Source organism: Pecten maximus, chromosome 6, assembly GCF_902652985.1.
Source record: "Pecten maximus chromosome 6, xPecMax1.1, whole genome shotgun sequence".
In the NCBI taxonomy this organism is placed as follows: Eukaryota; Metazoa; Mollusca; class Bivalvia; order Pectinida; family Pectinidae; genus Pecten; species Pecten maximus.
In genome coordinates this window covers 16,877,679-16,902,635 of record NC_047020.1, presented here as the reverse complement: position 1 = coordinate 16,902,635, position 24,957 = coordinate 16,877,679, and the positions used below count along the sequence as shown (strand labels likewise).

Below are 24,957 nucleotides of genomic sequence, written 5' to 3'. Positions count from 1 at the left end.
GACTATCCAATGTGGGTACAGGTATGTGACTATCCAATATGGGTACATGTATGTGACTATCCAATATGGGTACATGTATGTGTCTATGTGGGTACATGTATGCGACTGTCCATTGTGGGTACATGTATGTGACTGTCGAATGTGGGTACATGTAATCGATTGACTTTGCAATGTAGGTACATGTGACCAGTATATATGTCTCTGATGTGACTATCAAATGCATATTGATAATATGAAAAAGGGATGATATTCTTTCAGTAGATCCGATTTACTTGCTGTCAGGAAAGACGTATATTGCCACAGATTTTTAATTTCGCGCCCTACAATTTTTGCTGTACAGCTATTTATAGGAAAAGGAAAGTAGAGAGATACAAATATAAACATTTGAAAACGATTTCTATATATTCATAAATAATCTTAGATTTTCTATATTTATGTCTTTATAAAGCATAAGTAGGAGTATTAAAATTGTTAGGGAAAGTATTTTAGTGTATTTAAGATGTTTTACGCGACGTTATATATATTGACCTCCTTCCAAACACTTCCGGGTCATTGTTGTTTTCATTGTAGGCTCTAGAGACCGCGGGCTGTCAGACTCGGGGGAAGCAGTCCCAGGTAAGGATGAGTTTCCATTCCATTTGAGGTTGTGGCAACGTATTAATTTCAATTAAAATTGTTTTAGAAAACTGTTAATGTATGAGCTAGCTAACTGTACTATAACAGTTACAGTCTACAGGCCAGAATGTGTGTTCAGTTTCCCCTGGACCAAGTCGGTTAGAACGAGAACGTCCAAGGCTGGTGTCAGGGCTAGTGGACATATGTTATTCCCACATCCCCTTGTTGACTGATGGATGTGATAAATACAATGATTCAGGTGAGTAGCTAGAACGATACACAGCTGACTTGACAGAATATAAAATGGTTCAGGTGAGTAACTAGATCGGTATACAACTGGTGACTTGACACATTAAAAGATATGGTGAGTAACTAGAACGGTAAACAGGTACACATATTATATTTGTGCATGAATGCACCCAAATAAGCATATATAATTAAGTGTCCTGTAAAACTGATACCACTGTATGCAAGTGAAGTAGTAGTGTTCCTATAACGACCAGACGTGTGAATACATTGTACACAAAGGTGAGTAGAAACTTTTAAAATTCACAAGTGTACTATAGGTAAGTTTTAAAAGAGTTCAGTTTTGTAACTTTTGTATATGAAAAGAATATGTTGCTGTAACTTGTACATTGTGTTAATTATAATATAGGGTTTCTGTCACTCAGTTGATGGAGCATTGGGACGCTCCTTAGGCTCAAATGGTACAGCAGGCCCAAGATGTTATCATTCAGTAGGCACATGTACACTCTTCACATCTATCAATCAACACGCTCAATATATATAATTTATTGTAAAATAATAACATAGAACATGAACGACAATTGACCAAAGAAGACAATTTTATGACTCTTTCCTGCCCTGATTGTTCCTCAAGCTCACAATCTATTATATTGGCACCTTATTTCCTGTCAAAGACTGGCAGCTTATAATACCATACATGCCATATTTTTGGGAGACCAATAAGGGAGATTGATGATTATTTTAAGGGAATTTTGCCTAAAATAAGGGAGATTTGTGCGCGACATAAATATCGACATTTTTACTCAATTTTTTAGCAATTAACTAATTTTGAAAGTGATAAAGAATATTTGTATTTATTTTAGATATTAATCATATTGTATATGCAAACAACAAAAAGTTGTATAAGGTAAAAAATGCAATAAGTATACATTCAGATTCTGATGATATGAATTTTTTTCCGATTTTTTTTATGTAACACAAAAAGTTTCACAGCTTTATGCACATTGCATAACAGCATTTGAAAAGGGTATATTATAATTACATGTAGCTAAAGATTAAGACAAGCAAGTTATTCATTTATCAGTTTGGATTTTCTTAAAATTAGAAAGCTTGATCCACTCTGAGGGAACATAATCAGTTGTAAAAATCACCATGAAATGTCCTGTGGGATACCTTATGTTGGACCATTTAGATATAAAAATATTCCAAGTGTGCAAGTGTATACATGAAATTATGAGAACGGAAGATGTTAATGTTAGGAGACTGCAGTAAATCTTATCCCGATCATTCTAGATTTTGTATATTGTCTCTGTCATGGACTGTACAGTCATTGTAAACACCATGATTGACCACTTTGTAACGACCAACAGATGTGCTAATTTGATAGTTTTCTAAAAGAAATTATCGGATTTCATCTTGCTATCACTGATCAACGATACACATGGTAAATGAAAAACACGTGTGATTTTGCGTCTGACCAGACTCTGTATCAATTACCATCATCAAAGTATGGTCCTAAAAGAAAACAAACCATAATTCAAGTCTGTTAGCTAAGGGGGTTAAAATTGTTTGTAAGCGACTTGCCTTTATTTCATGGTGATAGATATTCTAGCTTAAACATAACACTAGCCAGAGCTTCGTGTGAAAGACGTGTCCAACAGGCGCCATTTTGATTGAGTGATCACGTGAACAGATGGATCACGTGATTGCTAAATTTAGCCAAATCTCGCGAGAAAAACACTGTATTGTAAACAAAAATGGCGTCGGCAAAAATACCGGAGGGAATTACAAAATACGGGAATTTTGGCTCTCCTGCCGGGAGGAAATAAATGACTTGAAAATAAGGGAGATTTTGTCTCACGCCGGGAGGTATGGCATGTATGTTTAATACTTATTGCATGACATCTAGCTACATTATAAAAAGACCATTTCAATGTAGGCCCAATACTCTGACATGATCATAGTGAAAAATTGTCTATAATTAGATTATATTAATACCTGGCTCACAATCTGGGTGCTTCGCTGAGTAAGGAGTGTGTTTCTCTTTTCCATTTATAATAGTTTACATACACTGTATGTTACAGAAACTTGAATCCAAACTTGAAAACAAGCAATAAAAAGTCTCAAATTGATAATAAAAAATATGTGAAGAAGTTAATCAGAAAAAGTAATATGTGACAGATATACATTGTATATGTAAGCCGTGCCATTACCCATCCCAGCCTGGAACATCAGTATGGTACTGTTATACCATGAACAAATCTAGACTAGCCAGCAATCTTATAATGGCAGCCAGAGACATACAATTGTAGGCCGGAGACATACATGTGTATATGTCTTTGTGGCAGCATACACAGGTTGTTTTAAAATTGCTTTCAATGTACTTGATATTGATATCTATTGATATGAAATACTAACAATATAATGGACCTTGGCAATCAAGAAGCTTTTTTTTAATTCAATTTTGTCCTCTTGTTGGTGTCTTATATTGAATTATTCAATAATGATAGTCGCTGTAATTAAACAACCACTCACTGGTAATGCTTGGGTATGTTGTGATTGAACCCTCCTTCTAAATCAGTTTCTTTGTTTTATTTTCAGAGTTGAACTGAATGCTGTGTGGTATTCCAAGAATAATAAAGGGAAAGTCAATACTTGTCTTGACTGCAGTGTTAACAGCTCTGAGAACTTACAATGCCAATGGGCCAGTCAAAAGTTGTCACTTGACAAGTTGGTATAAAGTCCTTGCTCCTCCATTCGCTCAAACTCACCAATATTGTTCAGTTATTCCCACCATGACGGCTAAGTCAGTGGTCAAGACTGTCCTTAGTGTGGAACAAGATGAGGGAGTTGGTGCACGTGTCCGCAGGAGCGTTGGACGTCCAGAGGTCAGTTATAATGCATGTTTGTGAGAAATCATGGTATTTTTTTCAGTCTGAAACATTCATTATATTATTCAATTCAATTAAAACTTTATTAGCTTTTATTATGTCACCTGAGCAGAAGACATGTCATGTATTAATTATACCCATGCAACAAAGTTAGGGGGTATACTGGAATCAGGTTGTCCGTCCGTCCGTCCGTCCGTCCATCCATCTGTAGACACATTTTGTCTGGACAACTCCTCCTAAACCGATGGGCCGATTTCAATGAAACTTCACAAAAATATAGAGGACCATGTGTAGATGTGCATGCCACTTTCTTTTCCTCAAAATTATGGTTGCTATGGCAACTGGTCACTACAAACAGGTTTTCCGATAAGAACCATAACTTTAAGTTTGTCCGGACAACTCCTCCTAAACTGAAGGGCCGATTTCAATGAAACTTCACACAAATATAGAGGACCATGTGTAGATGTGCATGCCACTTTCTTTTTCTCAAAATTATGGTTGCTATGGCAACTGGTCACTACAAACAGGTTTTCCGATAAGAACCATAACTTTAAGTTTGTCCGGACAACTCCTTAACTGAAGGGTCAATTTCAATGAAACTTCACACAAATATAGAGGACCATGTGTAGATGTACATGCCACTTTCTTTTTCTCAAACTTGTGGTTGCCATGGCAACTGGTCACTGTATTACTGGGTTATCTTAGTTAGCTTCTAATTATAACAGTTCCAATTCACCATTGACTTGTGCAGATTGCGGGGGTATTAGTCAGCCCTCCTGGTGACAGTTCTAGTTTTTTTTGTGAGTATGACAACTTGAATAATAGGAACAAATTATGAAGAAACTTGGCATACTGACTTATACCATTAAGATCTTTGACAAGTTTGACAATGGGTCTTATTCAATCGTAACTTGCAGAGTTGCAGATTTATTATTATAGGATGTTGTGAACACGATAACTTGAATTAGCGTAATTGAATTTTTGATGAAATTTCTGATGTAGTTTTTCCAATAAGATGTTGGATGAGTTCAACAATTGGATGTACAGTGTTTAATATGTATATATATAAACTTACAGAGTTTTGGCCCTTTGTAGTTTTATAACCGTTGGACCTTGTGAGCATGCATTGAGTAAATAAGAATGGATTTTTATTAACTTTGGTATTTTGTATACTTTATATCAAAATAATCTTTTAGATAAACTGATCTGATTGTAAGAATCAGTTTAAGGCTAGGGTCATTGTACAGATACTGGGCCAGTAGCATGCTGTGATGGAGGGCTCTTACTGGCCTACATTCAAGAGCACAATGATCATATACAACTGTATGTCAAATGTTAGTTTACATATCAAAACTGAGGTACATATAATGTAGCTGAGCAAGCCAATCGGCCTCTTGTTTAATCTACATTTAGATATTTCATGTAATTTATGGCACTGGATCAGCCAGTTAAAGGCCAGGGTCATTGTTTAATACAGAAGTCAAGCATTATGCTTCTAATTTGAAAATGATTTTTGCAGCTGAACAGATCTAGATATAGTTCATATATCTCTAAATTAGAATTATATTGATTTGGCTAACAGATATATTTACTTAGACGTTTTGTATTTTAACTCTTGCTATGTATACATGTATCTCCTGTTGGTTTACCGATTTACCTGGCAGTAAGCCATGCCTGGTAATCAGTCTACCATGACCATAACAATTCATTAAAAACCAAACAGATATAGATGCTTAGTACTAACAGGTATTTCATTGGTCTAAACTGTCCTTCAATGACCTTGGCAATTAATAGGATGTTCAACAATGCTAGACTAAACCATTGTCCTAAAGTAAACCAAACTATATTTTTAGACAGTTTACCTGGTGTAGGGATTATTAAAGTAGGATAAATCTGGTAGTGACTACTAGTCTACCTACTGTACCTGTGTATAAAGTACATGTATCATCCTGAGTATTGATACTGCAAGCTACTGAAATCCCTTCAGAGAGTCACAGCAGTTGTTCGATGTACATTAGGGCCCAGTTGTTCAAAAGGTGATTAGCTTAATCACTTGATTAGTGAATTTTAAATGTCATTTCTCCTTTTCTTCAGAACCATTATATGTCCTGTATACTCATTATATGTCCTGTATACTCATTATATGTCCTGTATATCCATTATATGTCCTGTATACTCATTATATGTCCTGTATATTCATTATATGTCCAGCAGAATCCATTATATGTCCTGTATACTCATTATATGTCCTGTATACTCATTATATGTCCTGTTTACTCATTATATGTCCTGTATACTCATTATATGTCCTGTATATTCATTAATATAGTCTCTATAGAGACTGATGAGTGTAATAGTTTCATAAAATGTTGTCAAAGTTAGTTTTACCAGAAATGATTTTATAATGTTTTTAAAATTATTGTTAAACTGTGATTAGCCTAATTATGTTTTGAACAACTGAACCCAGGTGTATTAAGGGACACACTGAAAATTCATTCTCATTTAGAAATGTTTCATTATTGACAGTTGCAGAACCTTGATCCATTTCTGATGTTAGATGAGTTTAAAGGCCAGCAACCTGGTGGATTCCCAGATCATCCCCATAGGGGATTTGAAACGGTAAGATGTCGTTTTTGAGAGAAATCTTTCATTGTTATTCTATTCCATCAATACAGTCCACATGTTTCTAACTTGAGTGATATCATTTTGTTGTTGGCCAAAACAGTATGCAGTACATCAAATTGCAGAAACGGAATAAAATTAATGGACCTCAACTGGTAAAATATCATATCTGTTGAACAAGAGATATCTGAATACATGTGTGTATATACCTCCCACACCATACATGTGTATATATATCTCCCACACCATACATGTGTATATATACCTCCCACACCATACATGTGTATATATACCTCCCACACCATACATGTGTATATATACCTCCCACACCATACATGTGTATATATACCTCCCACACCATACATGTGTATACCTCACACACCATACATGTGTATATATACCTCCCACACCATACATGTGTATATATATCTCCCACACCATACATGTGTATATATACCTCACACACCATACATGTGTATATATACCTCCCACACCATACATGTATATACCTCCCACACCATACATGTATATATATACCTTCCACACCATACATGTGTATACCTCCCACACCATACATGTATATATAACTCCCACACCAATACATTATATATACCTCCCACACCATACATGTGTATACCTCCCACACCATACATGTGTATACCTCCCACACCATACATGTGTATATATACCTCCCACACCATTCATGTGTATATATACCTCCCACACCATACATGTGTATATATACCTCCAACACCATACATGTATATACCTCCCACACCATACATGTGTATATATATCTCCCACACCATACATGTGTATATATACCTCCCACACCATACATGTGTATATATACCTCCCACACCATACATGTATATATATACCTCCCACACCATACATGTGTATATATATACCTCCCACACCATACATGTGTATATATACCTCCCACACCATACATGTGTATATATACCTCCCACACCATACATGTGTATATATATACCTCCCACACCATACATGTGTATACCTCCCACACCATACATGTGTATATATACCTCCCACACCATTCATGTGTATATATATACCTCCCACACCATACATGTGTATATATACCTCCCACACCATACATGTATATATATACCTCCCACACCATACATGTGTATATATACCTCCCACACCATACATGTATATACCTCCCACACCATACATGTGTATATATACCTCCCACACCATACATGTGTATATATACCTCCCACATCATACATGTGTATATATATACCTCCCACACCATACATGTGTATGCCTAAATTCTGACTATTACCATTGTATACTTTCTGTTGAATATCAAATGTACATCTGTAATTAACTTACAGGTAACGTATATCCTGAAGGGTGCTGTCAGACACGAGGACTTCTGTGGCCATGCCGGTACTATCAATGAAGGAGACCTACAGGTATGTGTAGACCCTAAATATAGATAAGGTGGGTGCCATTATTACCCGAGTTGTTAGATTAATTGTAATTAATTGTAATTGTGCCACTGAAACAGAATTCACAAGTTTCTCGTTATTTAGCATGCCAAGCTGGTGACCTTGACAGAATCACCTTGACCTTTGTTATTGTCACTTTGTATATTTTACACTGTGATATCTGACCTATATTTATACTGACCTTCACCTTGAGTTGTTAGTGAAGACAACTAAAGCAGAGTACCCTTGAATTTTCTGTGTATTCTAGTGGATGACCCGACAATTTAAATCTTTATACTGCGTAATCAATGAAAATAATAGTGAATTTAACCTTGACATATGTTTTAAGAGGCTACTCAGAACGACCTTGACCTTCTGTAGCTGTACATGACCATCATCAAACCTTAAAATGTTTAAATGGATCCGAACACTCACTCTGACCTTGTCTGTTGCTACATGTAAATGACCTTTTACTTATGAAGACTTATTTTTGCAGATCTGTGACCTTGACATATTTTTGTCGAGACCAATATACACGGACTGATTTATTTCAGTGGATGACCGCTGGTAGAGGTATTGTCCACTGTGAGATGCCTTGGGGAGATGGAGTGACCCATGGCCTCCAGTTGTGGGTCAATCTGTCTGCTGAAAATAAAATGATCAAGCCAGCCTACCAAGAACTACTGGACAAGGACATCCCTCAGACCACCAAGGATGGAGTTACTGTCAAGGTCATTGCTGGGGAGTCTTTTGGCATAAAGGTATAGTACATGTACTTATATTTGGCCACTAGACGTGAATATTACCATCCAAACTCAACAGAACAATTACATGAAATGCAAAATGAAGCATAGATTACTACAATTTATATTTGGGATATTGCATCACCATCAAGCCATCAGAATATTTGTCATTAGGCTGTGGAGAGCTGGAGGAAACTTTGAAGTGGTTTAGATATGTTTATTTTAGTATGTATTATGGATTACCAGAAACAAGGGACTGATTTCTGACATGTGATGTGTTAGAGCCAATTGTACCTGACCTATTTTCTTTCAGTGTATTTTTAGGTGACTTGAGACTGATATTTTCATCGCCTTTTGTCCGTCACCGTGCGTTGTCCGTCCGTAAACAATTTACATTTTCGACTTCTCAAAAAATGCTAAATTGGCAGGAAGCTTCTATGGCTAAAGTTCAACCAAAATTGTGAATTATATGGTCCCCACCTCCCAGGGGCCTGATGGGTGGGGCCAAAAAGGGTCAAATTGGCTAAAAGTTCAAAAATCTTCTTCTCTACTCTCAGATATGTTGGAATCAAACACTCTTCATGGAAGGGTCTTCAGGTGCTTTACCAAAATAACTTGGTAAACATTATAAGCATTAGATGACAGTTTGATGGTATGCCCATATTGGCCCTGACTGACCCCGGGGGACTGATGGATTGGGCTAAAAAGGGTCAAATTGACTGAAATTTCAAAAATCTTCTTCTCAAGACCCAAATAAGGTAGTATCAAATACTTGATCTTCTTAGATGGAATGGTCGTAAGGTGCTTTACCAAAATAATGAATTTCATGACCCTGGGGTCTCACGTTTGCCCCTGGGTAGGGGGTAAAGCTTACTATAGTTTATATAGGGAAATCACATTTTTGACTATTATTTGTTGGATTTTTATTGGAATTCATTCTAACTTTGTTAACATTATCAGCATTGGATGACAGTTTGATGGTGGTGTACATGTTGGCCTTGACTGCCCCCCAGGGGACTGATGTGTAGGACAAAAAGGGTCAATTTAATTAACTGAAATATTTTAAATCTCAGGTGACTGTTAAGGCCCATGGGCCTCTTATTGTATTGATGCACTTTCCTGTATGTGAGCCATTTATATATCATACTTTGAATGAGAAGAACATAAAATTAAATGTGTCTTATTAGAAGATCTTGGTACATACAGTGTAGTGTGTTAGTAAAAGGCACACATTTGGTCCTTGATCATCACCACAGCCATTTCTTCCTCAATCAGTTTATTGTCTTTACTCTTCATATTTGTGTCAAGGAACTAAAAAAATAACAGAATATTGATCTTTATACATAAATCTTTATCTGAATGTTGAATATTGATCTTTATACATATAAAATCTGAATGTTGAATATTGATCTTTATACATATAAAAAGTCTGTATCTGTAATGTTGAATATTGATCTTTATACATAAGTCTGTATCTGTAATGTTGAATATTGATCTTTATACATAAGTCTGTATCTGTAATGTTGAATATTGATCTTTATACATAAGTCTGTATCTGTAATGTTGAATATTCATCTTTATACAGAAGTCTAGATCTGTGATATTGAATAATGATCTTTTCCTGTAGTCCCCAGTATACACACGTACCCCAACCATGTACCTGGATTTCAAAATGGATCCTGGCTCAACATTAGCCCAGCCAATACCAAATGGATTCACCTCCTTTCTGTACGTCTTAAATGGGAAAGGACATTTTGGTGAGTGTGAAAAAATTGTACATTTATATCTTCTGAATTGTTCAGTCATTGTGGTTGGGAGGGAATTATAGGGTCGCACTTCATCTTTTTCGAGGCTGTATTCCTTGAAGGTTTTTTTTCATCGACCTCACACAATTAATTACTAAGGACCATATTATCTTGGACAAGTTCGAATTTCAGGGTTGTTGGGTCAAAGTCGCTATTACTATTTTTGGGAGATCAAATTTTGTTAAAACATTGTTACAGTGTAATAGCTGGTGGGGGATGTTAGTACCCGTGTATTGGTTCAGCAATACTTAGTATTCTGGTTGAAAATGATGGATTTGCTACACATAACTGAGACAAGATCTTATGTCTATTACAAGAAAACTTTTGCTCTAGTACATGTTTCTAGCTGTGTCAGTATAAGGGTTTTACCCCACGCATCAGACAGACATGTTACTGGCCTCTGAGCAGGTTCTTATTTTTTCATATGCTGATTGTCTCATGTAGAAGATTTCTTTTGTTAATTATTTCATTTAATAAAAAAGATAAAAAGTTTCAGTTACCAAGCCTTCCTCATCTTACCCCTTAACAACTAGTGTTATTTCAATGATGCAGACATTTAAGCTATTTGTGGATTGAAGTTCTAGAAAATCTTTTTAAGTGTTTTATGAATGAGCTGCGGGAGGTGTTTTGGATTATCAAATTTCAGGTTGTTGATCTTTTTCAATACTGATAATATCATACTTTATATATATAATGTAGGCGGCAGAGGACATCAGCAGGAGGTTGGGGCCCATCATACCGTAGTGCTGAGTAAGGAGGGGGATCTATTAGAAGTACAAAATAAGGTATAGACTTTCTCAAGTTGTAAAATGGTCGAGATCTGCCGCATGCCTCTGAGAGAATTCTGTTTCCTTTTCATTTAAAATACTTTATCTACAAAAGTAAACTGCCGAGTGTAAAGAAATTTAACCTCAAACTGTAATAAGCATGAATAAATTTTATATGAAGTCTAAAGATTACCTCTTGTTAAGGTGAAGGATTGAAAAGGTAAAATCATGCATATCTTCCTTTGGGATATGATTTAAGTTTTGTCCTTTCAGGGTAGAGAGATGCTCCGCTTTGTATTGGTCGGAGGCAAGCCGTTAGGCCAGCCTATAGTCCAACATGGTGAGATGTTGTCTAAAACATTAACAAATGATTTGATGTATGATACTCTAGTTGGTGAAGAGTCTTAATTAAAAAAACTGGCTGTATACCTATCACCGGGTTCAATCGTACTGACCGGGCGCCGGTGCTTACACCTGGGCGTCGATGAATTTTACACCTGGGCGTCGATGAATTTTACACCTGGGCGTCGATGAATTTTACACCTGGGCAATGATAATTTCTATAGAAAATAAACGCCAAAGAAGGGATAGGAAGAACAGTTGAGATATTTTTTCTCTTTTTTTGATGTGATAATGACGTCCTTCAAGGAAAATAACCCGACCATGGAACAATATAATAAATTGGCTATAACTTGCAAGGATAACAGACAGGAAAAACACTTCGCCCACAGTGTAGGCGGGTATGACCAAATTATGTCCCAATCCACGAATTATGCAACATATACAGCAAAATCCGCAATCGAAATGACTGTAAATCTCACAGTTTATCGGAATTATATATTTTGACATTATCAAGTCTTATTAGATTGATTGGTAATAGTTAAATAGGATAATTAAACATTTCCGTATTTTACACCTGTGGCAACGAAGACGCTCTGGAGCTTTAAACCCGGGCGACGCAATTTGCTGACGTACGTGGTAGTGATGTAAAAATTACCAGAGTTGGCCTGTTGATGATTTTTGTTTATGTATTTTTGCATTTATGCAATACATATCAATTTAATCACGGACAGGCCTTTTTAAAGGGTCGATGAAACAGAAGTAAACACAGAAAAATCTACCTACGTAAAGTAACATACATCTTATTTACATTGGCCCATTCTGACAAATCGAAACTGCTTAAACACCAGCGGATAAACCAGGTGTACTGGATTGGTTACCATCCCATATGCTCATGGCATTGATACAAAAATCATTTTTCTGAATTCAGCAAAGTGTGACTTATCAACTGAATCGAAAACTTGAAAAATTGAAAAAAATAAATAAATAAAAACGAATAGCAACAAAACCGCAATATCTCAAAACCATCGGGATTATTTAGTACGTTGTAACAAGAACCAACCGGGATTACTTGAACACTGATTCCCCAATACATATAAGGGAAGAAAGAATAGTCACTACATTATATACGGTATTCATCACTTACACTCAAATTGGTTCTCTCACCTATCATTTCTCTCACTAATTACGTGGGATATATTTCAAAATCAGTGACACCTGAAGTCTATGTAGCTTTCGTTGGGAATGCTGCAATTCTTATTCCCGGCTCACTTATATAATGTCGTCAGCTAATATCGAGTCACAGTCACACAGGTAATCAGCCACCATCGGTCACACAGACTAGTGTAATCAGGGCACACAGATCAGTCTCTCATTTGTCACACAGATTAAGGTGAGATATACATATCTAGTCACACAGACCACTTGAATACATTGGATACACAGACCATACAAATACCCGCCACAGCATTACTAATTTTTTTCTTATTCTAAAAAAATAATACAAAAAAAAATAGATTCAATAGTTGCAGAGGTCATTTATGCAGAAAACACCTTTAATCTCCCGAAGAGGAAACGCAATCGGTCACACATTGTATATTCCTTGTTCTCCATCGTTATCACAATCGGTCACACATTGTATATTCCTTGTTCTCCATCGTTATCACAAGTGTAATGTTAAGAAACACCTTAAAGCCTTATCAATATGCGCATAATGCACACCATATCGATCTGTTTTTTTTAACATGAATATGAAGAATCCACATGTGCACATGATAAAGGACTTGTGGTAAGACTTTTTCTGAATTCAGAAAAAAACGTAGGTAGGTTTTTTTCTGTGTTTACTTCCGTTTCCTCGACCCTTTTAAAGAGGCCTGTCCGTGAATCTGTAACGTATTGATCGGGCAGCATAACTGCAAAATACATAAACAAAAATCATCAAAAGGCCATTTTTACATCAGTACCACGTCAGCAAATTGCGTCGCCCGGGTGTAAAGTTCCAGAGCGTCTTCGTTGCCACAGGTGTAAAATACGGAAATGTTTAATTTTCCTATTTAACTATTACCAATCAATCTAATAAGACTTGATAATGTCAAAATATATAATTCCGATAAACTGTGAGATTTACAGTCATTTCGATCGCGGATTTTGCTGTATATGTTGCATAATTCGTGGATTGGGACATAATTTGGTCATACCCGCCTACACTGTGGGCGAAGTGTTTTTCCTGTCCGTTATCCTTGCAAGTTATAGCCTATGTATCATATTGTTCCGTGGTCGGGTTATTTTCCTTGAAGGACGTCATTATCACATCAAAAAAGAGAAAAATATCTCAACTGTTCTTCCGATCCCGTCTTTGGCGTTTATTTTCTATAGAAATTATCGTTGCCCGGGTGTAAAATTCATCGACGCCCAAGTGCAAGCACCGGCGCCCGGTCAGTAAGATTGAACCCGGTGCCTATGGCCCCCTCAAATCTGACATACCTGTACATGTATACTTGTACTGTATGGCCCCCTCAAATCTGACATACCTGTATACTTGTACTGTATGGCCCCCTCAAATCTGACCTGTACATGTATACTTGTACTGTATGGCCTCCTCAAATCTGACTTACCTGTACATGTATACTTGTACTGTATGACCCCCTCAAATCTGACTTACCTGTACATGTATACTTGTACTGTATGGCCCCCTCAAATCTGACCTGTACATGTATACTTGTACTGTATGGCCCCCTCAAATCTGACTTACCTGTACATGTATACTTGTACTGTATGGCCCCCTCAAATCTGACTTACCTGTACATGTATACTTGTACTGTATGGCCCCCTCAAATCTGACTTACCTGTACATGTATACTTGTACTGTATGGCCCCCTCAAATTTGACTTACCTGTATACTTGTACTGTATGACCCCCTCAAATCTGACTTACCTGTACATGTATACTTGTACTGTATGACCCCCTCAAATCTGACTTACCTGTACATGTATACTTGTACTGTATGACCCCCTCAAATTTGACTTACCTTTATATGTATAGGTATTATAAACAAAAAATTGGAAAAATTCAAGTTCAAATAGATTTTACATTTTTACATCACGTTAATCTTCAAATGTATGGAAAAAAAGTTATGGACTGGAGGGCTGACTCATGCAATGTTAATCAGGGTTCTGACCCAAACAAGATGTCTGTCTCCAATTGATGCTATGAACTCATGTGCATGTCCTGCCCATGTTAAGAAATCCAGAGACTGTCAGAGAATTTTGACCACATTTCTGGCTATTTTGTAGGTCCCTTTGTGATGAATACAGCCCAAGAGATACAACAAGCTATGGTAGACTTTCACCAGGGTACAAATGGATTTGAGGGGGTCAGAACATGGCAGTCAGAATATGTAAAGAAAAAACGAGGAAAGCGATAAACGCTGGGTACAACAGGTACTTTAAAACTATTGTAATTTTTTTTTTGGAGGTTTTACCCAGAGATTGAAGTGAGAATTATTTTTGTGGAAATGATCAAACAGACCATTATTTACTCTATCAATTTTATATTCTGCTGGTTTTTATTCTATGTACAAAAATAACAATAAAAACCCTTAGGAGAAAAGAATTAGCTAAACAGTTTCAGTTCTGTTTATAGTCTGGATGATAAATATTTACTGTATAATGTAGTTATTGTTACATCTGTGTTGTATTAATGACAATATTGTACCGTCATGACTCATTTTCTTGGGAATATTTGGTAAATTATTTGTTTATATATGTCATATATGTCATATATTTCACTCATCATTTTGTATAAGTAAATGTTTAAATGGGGTAATATTCCTGAATTTGTTTTTAAAATGGAATTACTCAGGACTTAATATTGATCTTTTTGTAGATGGTAAATTGGCTGCAAAAAACTTGTTTGTAATGTGATTAGAATTTCCTTAGATTGTATAGCACAGTGTATCATATACACTATGTGTTGGTGATCTGTATAGCACAATGTATCATATACACTATGTGTTGGTGATCCGTATAGCACAATGTATCATATACACTATGTGTTGGTGATCCGTATAGCACAATGTATCATTTACACTATGTGTTGGTGATCCGTATAGCACAATGTATCATATACACTATGTGTTGGTGATCTGTATAGCACAATGTATCATATACACTATGTGTTGGTGATCTGTATAGCACAATGTATCATATACACTATGTGTTGGTGATCTGTATATATAAGCACAATGTATCATATACACTATGTTTTGGTGATCTGTATAGCACAATGTATCATATACACTATGTGTTGGTGATCTGTATAGCACAATGTATCATATACACTATCTGTTGGTGATCTGTATAGCACAATGTATCATATACACTATGTTTTGGTGATCTGTATAGCACAATGTATCATATATTACACTATGTGTTGGTGATCTGTATAGCACAATGTATCATATACACTATGTGTTGGTGATCTGTAAAGCACAATGTATCATATACACTATGTGTTGGTGATCCCCAGATATAGATTTGAATTTCCTGTCGTAGTTGTACCGAAAGAAATATTTATCATATATGTACAATTCGTATCCATGTATGTAAATACATTGCGATCCATGTATTCATATCATCTAATAGACGACTTCCACAATGATCATATCAGGGTATTGGGCCGACTTATATAATCACTGCGCCATTGAAACGTTCTTTTTTAAGAACGCCGATGTGGCACAGCGGTATAAGCTGCGGGTATTTCTGGCTAGGCGATTGGGTGCCGTAGATCGTGAGTTCGAGGCCCGGTCAGGGCACGAGTCAAAAAGTTGTCTTCCTTCGTCATTTGTGTAACTATATGTTATATATATAAGTATATATCATAACACACCATTGACACTTGAACAACTTCCTACTTTCTATTTTTCAAAAACAAAATCAAGAAATTTGATAAAAAAAGAAATCAAATTTTTCATTTTCATTAACTCTTTCAGCCCCAGCACTGTTTACTGATAAGTGTCCCAGCACCCACTGAGACTGGCTAGGGCCTACTATAGGTACTTGGAACCAAGTTTATAAGAAATGTACATGTAGTTTTTCACTCTACAGTAATTTCAGGTTCTTTTTTATTCTACAGGTCCTTTTGTCATGAATACTGAAGAGGAAATCAATCAAACAATTAAGGATTATCGACAGCAGCAGAACGGGTTTGAAAATGCTTTGACATGGAATTCTTTTGTCGTCACAGAAGATCCAATTGGAGTCTGACTTAACACAAGGGAGATCACTCCCACGATAACAGAAAAAATGTGATCTGCTGTAGAACTGATTTGGAAAAGTTTTACACATAATATGTTTCATTGATAACTGACAAAAGAAATATTTTTGAGATTTTTTTTCTAGGTTTGATCTTTTATTTACATAGTTATTTACACATACATGTATATCAGTAACCTGTTTCATGAAGTGTTTTTTCCTTCATGTTTTTGTTTGATTTTAATGGCTGTGCTTCATTTTGAATATTCATTGAACTCTTAACCTAAGTAATAGAAACAACTCTACAATTTAATTGGACTTTATCTCTCTGCACATAACTCACCTGGTTAGATATCTATGTTGTCGTAATTATCATCATGTTCAAGAAGTATGTTGTAGATTCTTGCTGGACAATACCTATTTCCTATTAGTACAAATTTTATTGCAACTGTTTGGAAAAAAAAAAAAAAAAAAATCAACAAAAAAAAAAAGAGAGAGAAAGTTAGATGATTAAATTTGATTGGACAGTTAAGAAGTGTTTTCAATGTTTCTCTTTTTTATTATTATTTTAAGAACCAGTATAACTGGTAAAATTCTTGTGATGATAGTTGCCAAGATATCTTGTTTTAAAATCACTGTTTTAATGAAAACATGTGTGAATGACTTAAAAAGGTATTTCAAAACACGGTCATGAGAAATGGTTAAGTTTGCTTTTTAGGTCTGTACACCTAAGGCCATATTAAACTCTGTGTTTTAACCTTGACTTTTACACTTAAGCTAAGGCTATATTAAATTCTGTGATTTAACTTCGACTTGTACAACTTAAACTAAGGCCCATATCAAAATTAGTATTTCAACTGCTAATTTGTTTACTCATGGTTCATACAGATCAAGCATTTTTCATGTTAATTTTCAAGCACTTTGTTTGTGAGAAAAACCAGTATACTTTGATGTTTTGTATAATTCATATATAAATGTTAACACTATAGTGAGTGGCACCAAAATTAACAAACAAATCATTGCTTTCTTCAGTTTTATTACCTCATTTCAATTCAGTTTTAACTTAAACATATGTGTATATCCATTTGTTTAGCCTGCATCTTATGATTTAGACTTTCATCGAAAAGAACTGTATATAGGCCAGTGACTCTAGTTTTCAATAATTTCCACAAATTTTCAGCCAATCCATACACACCGAGGTATGCAGCTTTCCGTACGCCACATTGAAATTTTTCGCTATATGTCACTATCCGGAAACATCGCTTGAAATAAATTACTTGCTGTTTCCGCTATATGTGATGTCACTATCCGGAAACATCGCTTGAAATAAATTACTTGCTGTTTCCGACGACTTTAAGACTGATGATCAGTAACTTACTTCATTGTCCACATGAGTTCCGCCTTAACAACAGCTTCACTTAATTGGAATGTATTATTTTGACTAGGCCTTCCTACTTCCTCAGAGTTACCTTTGGTTGTAAAAAATGATTTGATTTACTACGATACATGAAGGAAAGTAAGATCTTGAATTTCATTTTGCTTGAAATATTCAATTTCTAGGCGAGTAATTTTGACCTATATTTTTGAGAAAAAAAATTAATGCATTGGATATATTGTTACTTCTGTTCTATCTTTTTATGACTAAGGTGAGAAATTGTTATAGCAACTGATATTAAGTTATTATTTACAAATAAAGAATGTGTATTGACAATTTGTAATTGTCTTCTGTGTATTTGAATGCAGTCCTTTCGTTTCCCATCCACATCAGCATCAAGTTAAAACTGACAAGCATTTAACTTGGATGAAGCTCTGTAACCTTGGAATGAAATCTATAAATATCAACCTAGAAATAAGTTAGTTTTGAGACAGTTTGTCTCTTACAAGTCAAATTGCTCTCCATGAACCTTCAATTTTGTCAGGACATATCAGTCCAGAGTAGTTGGATCAACAGAACCAGGATTTTGAGTTGTTTCATTTTGTGACATCAATCTTGTAATGATTCATCCAGAGTAGGTCCAATATGATCATCCTGGATCCATCCAATATACATGTACTGCTAGCTGTTTCAATTTCTTAACAGACTTTCTAGCTTTTAATCCTTTTCATTATCTCTGTCCTTTTCTGGTTCAATATACACAACAAACAAGTCAAGTGATATTATATTTTTTGTTTTATTTTTCTTCTTTACATTTTAAATAGAAAATTTATGGTGTTTAAAGATAGTTTTTGATAAGTTGTTTACTAGTACGAGATGAATGACATATCAACACAAGACAGTGAACTCTCAACCTCACCATACACACTGGGACACATGTCCTACCTTCAGAACGCAATTGCATATATATATATATATATATAATAGATAACCTAACGTTCAGCCAATGCCAAACTTCCTGCTACAATTCTCACAGCATCCAGCCATTACGCATAACAGAAGTGTAGCCACAATTCTCAGGGCACCAGCCAGGACTTGTACATTCCCTGGTATACAGAATTGTAGCCACAATTTTTGTCGGCACCAGCCAGGATGTATACATACACTGTATACAGAATTGTAGCCACAATATCCATGGCTGCAGTCATACAGTATTACTAATGACTGCTACCAAATTCTCACAGCAACATATATATATATATATACTGTAAGTAGGTTTCACAAAAAAAAAAAAAAAAAAAAACATCTTCGCAATCATTTCTAAAAATATGAAGAACAAATTACAAATATTTTGATATTTCTCATTAAATTGCATGATATAATTAAGGAGGTTTAATAGATTTTTGAAAACTTTCTTTTCGTTTTTTATTTTCTTCTATTGAGTATGTTATTCAAACTAATCAGATTTAATCAAAATAATATTAAAAAGAAAGAAAACCACTTTAATGCTGAAGGTAAAATAGCATACAAGGCAAGCTAAAAAAAAAAACCCCAAAAAACATTGAAACAAGCGGTAACTCTCAGCATCAACACAGCTAGCATAATATCAGAATGTCACGGCTGTACTGTTCATTTCGTCATTTAGTGGGTTTGGAACCATGGATACAATGTACATTATATCTTGCTGGAAATTCATCCACAAAAACCGAACAAATCTATAAAAATATTATGGCACCAATTATGAATAGAATCAAAACTTACCATCGCTAAAACTCTCAAAATAATTTATCTTGTATGAAATTAAGGATGAAATAACGTCATTGTAAACAAATCATAAAATATCCATCTACTTTCACACCTCACCTATGGATTCAACATTCTGTGGGAGTTACCTCCCTTGTTGAAAATCAAAAATCTCCCTTTACCCCAATTTTAAAAAGATTTAAACAAAAATATAGCCGCTAATTGTTATCCACAACATATATAGAGGTATCATATGTTATCTTTACCCTTCATTTATCAGCTTTGTTAGGAAGAACAATACACTACTGTTAACACAGGGGCATAAGTGTTGGTGCTTCGTCTTACAACATATATTATGTATGAATACTGCTACAAAAAAGTTTATCATCATCCTGCTACCTCTTGCTCACATAATTGGCAAATAAATTTGTTAGTTAACTTTTGAAAATATTTCTTTAATTTTAATTTTAAGCAATATCAGTTTCACACAAGATTTGTGTTTAAAGAAATATTATTTTCCCGTCATGAATTACAAATTACCAAAGAACATCAAGAGAGTGATACATTATAATGTATACTTGGAACTCATTCTGTATACAGGGATAATTTTCTTTGTGTGGATAAAGGATAAGTTTGTTTGTTCTTTTAGTGAGCACCATGAACAGAGGCAGCAGGACGAACAACCTTATATACCATCATTTATGTTAAAGTTCACATTCAAATGAGCTGCATACCATTGCATATAAGAACCATTCCCCAAACAGTTAACGATGGCTATCAATGAACACGGTCCAGCCCAACGCCAGGCAGGGTGATGACATAGTACTAGAACATCTCTGTATTCTCAAACACAGTGGTAAAGTTTTGATAAAAATAAATTAAAACATAATTAAAGTAACATTGTAAAATACAGCACTACATACTAATGTTATGCATCAGTGATTTGTGTTATTTATGTTTCAGCAATTCTACTGTTATGCTTCAGTGATTCTATTGTTATGTTTCATGGATTTTGCCAGCTGATCCTGACTTTTATATGTATAACAATTTTATTAATATAATGATCTTTAAGCATCATGAGCGGTATACACATAATTATGATTAATATCGGTAATAAGATCTGTGACAATTTATTGATAATTATGGTTAATATCAGTAATAAGATGTGTGACAATTTATTGAATGTGAAGCCAGAGAAAAACCACCGTTTAATATCAAACTAATTTGCTACTTCCATTATTAAATGAATTTTTTTTTATGTGGATATAACTTTCATTTTGCTCCAGAACAGCTACTTGTTTGGTTTCTGCCAAAAATAAGTAAATTGGCGTTACCCGGTATATCATATTTTCTTACATAGCTCAGAAGAGGTTGTATTTTATTGAAAATGAAATTTAAATTATTTTCAAGAAGAAAAATTTTCTTTGACCAAACATGCCATTGCAAGTAAATAACACAAAAATATACGCATAATAAAATAGTTTACCTGTTAACACCAGGACTATTGAGGACGAAGATTAATACTCATTTGAGGCTGTCAAATTATTGACATTTTTTTTTATAATTGTGATTCTCCGAGGTTTGAAATTCTTCCAGAAAATCTCACCATTTTGCATCATAATTAAGCACAAACTGATAAACCTTAGCACACTGACGAAAAACAGAAAACTTGTCATCAGACCTCCACATACAACTGTCCAATGTACGATATATGCATGTTTACACAATATGCCACAGCTCACTATTGCTATGGGAACAGCTTTGTCATATATTTACACCATTTACATGACATATTTTGGGACTAGTTTCATGTTCAGCAAAACACTAAAGAAATGGCCAGTCAATATACAGCCTAAAATGAACACCTACGATGACTGAACTGAAATCTTATAACGTACTACTGTGCAACTGCTTGTTTTCGTGGGTATAAAACTTCACAACTTTTTGTATGGTAACTATTCATTATGATTGAGAAATGTCTGAATATCTATCACGTACTTACTTTTCATAATTTGCGTTTGCAACCTGTAAAGTTTGTGAAATTAAAACATGAATGAAAACGAGCGGCTGCACAGTGTGTTGTTTGGCACAATGAAAATGAGATATTGATAAAAATGCAGACTTGACGTGTATGAGTGATATGTCACAACTTACATTTATAGATAAATGACTGGGTCATTGACGAGTACATATTGTAGTCTCGAATCATTGCTAACATCCTGATATACTCTCGATAATGACACCAACATACCTTTCCCCCTCTATTTCAGAGACTGCAGATTGTGTGATTGAAATACATGGATGAAATTTAATATTGCAAGTATATAATAAACAACATTTACTATATTGATTTTTGAGAATCCATGCAGCTCGAATTCCAGATGACAAAGCTGCTACATTCCTTATATATACCACATACTTCTACTATAAGTTAACTTCTTAACTTTAATTCAAAGTTGTGCTTTAAAAATATTTTGTGATCTAAAAGTCATTCATCTGCTTAAATCTTAAAACTAAATATCAATGTTTCAAAATAAGCTTCATTGAGATGTTTAAAAGAAAAATAATGCTGTTTAATGAAATAAGGAAAAAACATTTAATAAATTAATGTTATCAAGATATTGCAAATTTTTAACTAGCAAATTTGGCATGCTGTATCACGAGACATACGCAACATATTTTAACTTATCGTAATACAGATTATGAAGGTAAATATTCAGTTTGAGATTTAAATAAACACATCACCAGAGGATAAAACATTGGAGTTGACAAAAAAACAGTCGCAATGAATGATGAATGTTAGAAGGTCAAAACAAATATGGCTGACTACATTGGAATGGCATTGTCACAGAACCACTATCGTATATTTTGTTTGACCAACACATAAGTTTAGTATGATACAATATGTACACAAGTTGTAACAGTACAGGAGCTGTCCCTGTTGAACAGGGGTCCCCATCACAGGACAAATTAACTTGGTCTGTATTTTGGTTAAACATAAACATTTTTGATTCTCGTATGACTAGTATGGCAACACCTTCACCATTACATCTAGTGGCCTTGACCTATGGGAGGTCAGCACCCTGACATCTAGTGGCCTTGACCTCTTGGAGGTCATGCAGCATCCTGACATCTGATGGTCTTGACCTTTGGGAGGCCAGTGCCCTGACATTGAGTGGCTTTGACCTCTGGGAGGTCAGCACCCTTATCTGATGGCCTTTACATCTTGGAGGTCAACACTATGCAATATTCCCTAACTTGTTTGCACAAACCATGCTAGGCCAAATTTCAGCAGTAATTATCAGGTATCTCCAACAGTTGCAAGCATTCTATTCACTTTGCCATTTCACATACATATGTCTCACGACTGACATTTGATTTACCATACGACATAAAGTTTTTTGCACTTTACTCTTTTGCATGGCCATTTAACATTGAAGTGTTTCACTGTGTAGGAAACTCTAGAATCACATTTGTTTTTTGTTTGTCACAAAGATTATCAACAAGTCAAGTGACTATTATAGCTCAGTCAAATAAGAATTCTTGAATCACAATTTATTGATAATCTTCTTGGACACTTATTACAACACTGAGCAACAGAACACGATTTCAGCACTAGCACAACTTCACCATGCTATGTGCAGCACATATAAGCACCAAACTAACACGATGATTCTGGGGATCCTCGCGTGTTGTGCATGAACACATCAATTAATACATGGGAAATATTTGATTTTCTTCCTCGGAAAAAGTAGGAAAAAATAAAGAACAAAACAAAAAAAATCTCGTTCAATATTGTAAGTACTATTAGCATCTGAGAGATGTTACGAGTCGTTATGATGGTGTGCTACCTACTGCTCTTTGTAAATCTGATATTATTGCAGTCGTCCGAGAGTTCGGGGAAATATTCAGGGCTACGTATGTAATGCCCCTCATATCCATCGGCATAGCCACTAGTCAGTATTTGTTGTCTCTCCATGTCTGACCATCGGTACTGCGTGGTCAGTCCATTTTGTAACACCCACTTCTCCCTCTCCCAGGCGTGTAACACTGCACGCTCTTTGGCATGGCCCAGAATTCTCTGGCGCTCTCTCTCAAATGTTGTCCCATACCGAATATTTATCACAGAGTCAACCCCATGGATACGAATGTCCACCTCTGCATGTGGACTAAGCCTGAACCGTTCACTGTGCTGTATCCGGTTCACAGTGATGTTCATGGAATTCTCATACTGCACAAAAGTGCTGTGAATTTCCAGTGATCGTAGGTCCTCCTCAGCTTTGGAGGCATCAGTCTTTATAAAGTAGTGAATATCTTTGCCATGGATACTATATCTAAGGTCTATCACCTCTGAACCATTCACCAAAATCTCAGCCAATTTTTTTGCCCATTTTGGTGTATTTTCGGCCATATGAATTACAGCTTTACCCTTCACAAATGACAAGGTCACCTTTGATCCTAGCATGAAGGGTCTAGGGGTTGGCTGAAGGTCAAAGTGACCCAGCAACGGTGAAACTTTTGATTTAGGAACTGTTGTCATGGTGAGTAAACTGTCCATGTCCCGAAGGAATGTACACTCGAACGCTGAGGACATGGGAAGCAGACGGCGACTAGCGTCGTGTGATTCTGGACGAATTTCTCCGGTGTAGGATATATCTGGTGCCAGACTCCGTAAGTCATACCCCAGCATCAGAAGCCAGTCTGTAATGGCTGCAAAAGGAAGAGACGAATTAGGAAATACAATTGATCACTTATAAATCAAACTTTGGAGTTTGTTTTACTATACAATACAAAAGAAAAAAAACATTGGAACCAAACAAAACATTTGACTCATTCAATGTATTTGATTCAAACATGTTTGACACAAGTGAGTATACTGTGTGTAAAATGAATGCAGTGGAGTCCACTTTCAATTTTTGGTTTATTTCGGTTTATAAGAAGCACTTAACATTATTCATAGTAATAGTCACCAATTATATATAGCCCAGGATACCCTCCAGTGACATAATGATAATCCATCTCCATTTCAGAAGAGATCTTATCAAACTGGTCATTATCTAATTAAAGAGATTTGACAGCAACAAACAATTAAAAAA

General features: G+C 35.4%; 2 protein-coding genes across 5 annotated transcripts in view; one reads left to right on the top strand and one right to left on the bottom strand.

Moving 5' to 3' along the window:
* The first annotated feature begins 546 nt into the window (after nucleotides 1-546).
* LOC117329106 (pirin-like) lies at nucleotides 547-17,238 on the top strand. 4 transcript variants are annotated; one of them, XM_033886839.1, is made up of 10 exons: nucleotides 547-615; nucleotides 3,463-3,749; nucleotides 6,279-6,371; nucleotides 7,742-7,822; nucleotides 8,392-8,598; nucleotides 10,208-10,337; nucleotides 11,085-11,170; nucleotides 11,426-11,492; nucleotides 14,785-14,922; nucleotides 16,625-17,238. In XM_033886839.1, the coding sequence occupies exons 2-9, from the start codon at nucleotides 3,474-3,476 to the stop codon at nucleotides 14,913-14,915; spliced, it is 1,071 nt and encodes a 356-aa protein (XP_033742730.1). In that variant the 5' UTR covers nucleotides 547-615; nucleotides 3,463-3,473; the 3' UTR covers nucleotides 14,916-14,922; nucleotides 16,625-17,238. The 4 variants fall into 4 exon arrangements, with proteins under 4 accessions (XP_033742730.1, XP_033742727.1, XP_033742731.1 ...); XM_033886836.1 differs by having other exon boundaries at nucleotides 14,785-14,931; XM_033886837.1 differs by lacking the exon at nucleotides 547-615 and adding an exon at nucleotides 685-874 and having other exon boundaries at nucleotides 14,785-14,931.
* A 1,657-nt stretch (nucleotides 17,239-18,895) lies between these two features.
* Nucleotides 18,896-24,957, bottom strand: part of LOC117329105 (teneurin-m-like) — a 191,503-nt gene continuing 185,441 nt past the window's right edge. The window contains 1 exon segment of the mRNA XM_033886835.1: nucleotides 18,896-24,571. Coding sequence (XP_033742726.1) covers nucleotides 23,709-24,571 — 863 coding nt within the window. The 3' untranslated portion in view covers nucleotides 18,896-23,708.

Excerpts from the sequence above, each read along its gene's own strand:
- LOC117329106 (XM_033886840.1), top strand. The coding sequence starts at position 3,474 with ATGCTGTGTGGTATTCCAAGAATAATAAAGGGAAAGTCAATACTTGTC. Across the intron at positions 10,338-11,084 it reads AAATGGGAAAGGACATTTTG|GCGGCAGAGGACATCAGCAG; the intron begins GTGAGTGTGAAA and ends TATATAATGTAG. Across the intron at positions 11,493-16,624 it reads CCAGCCTATAGTCCAACATG|GTCCTTTTGTCATGAATACT; the intron begins GTGAGATGTTGT and ends TTTATTCTACAG.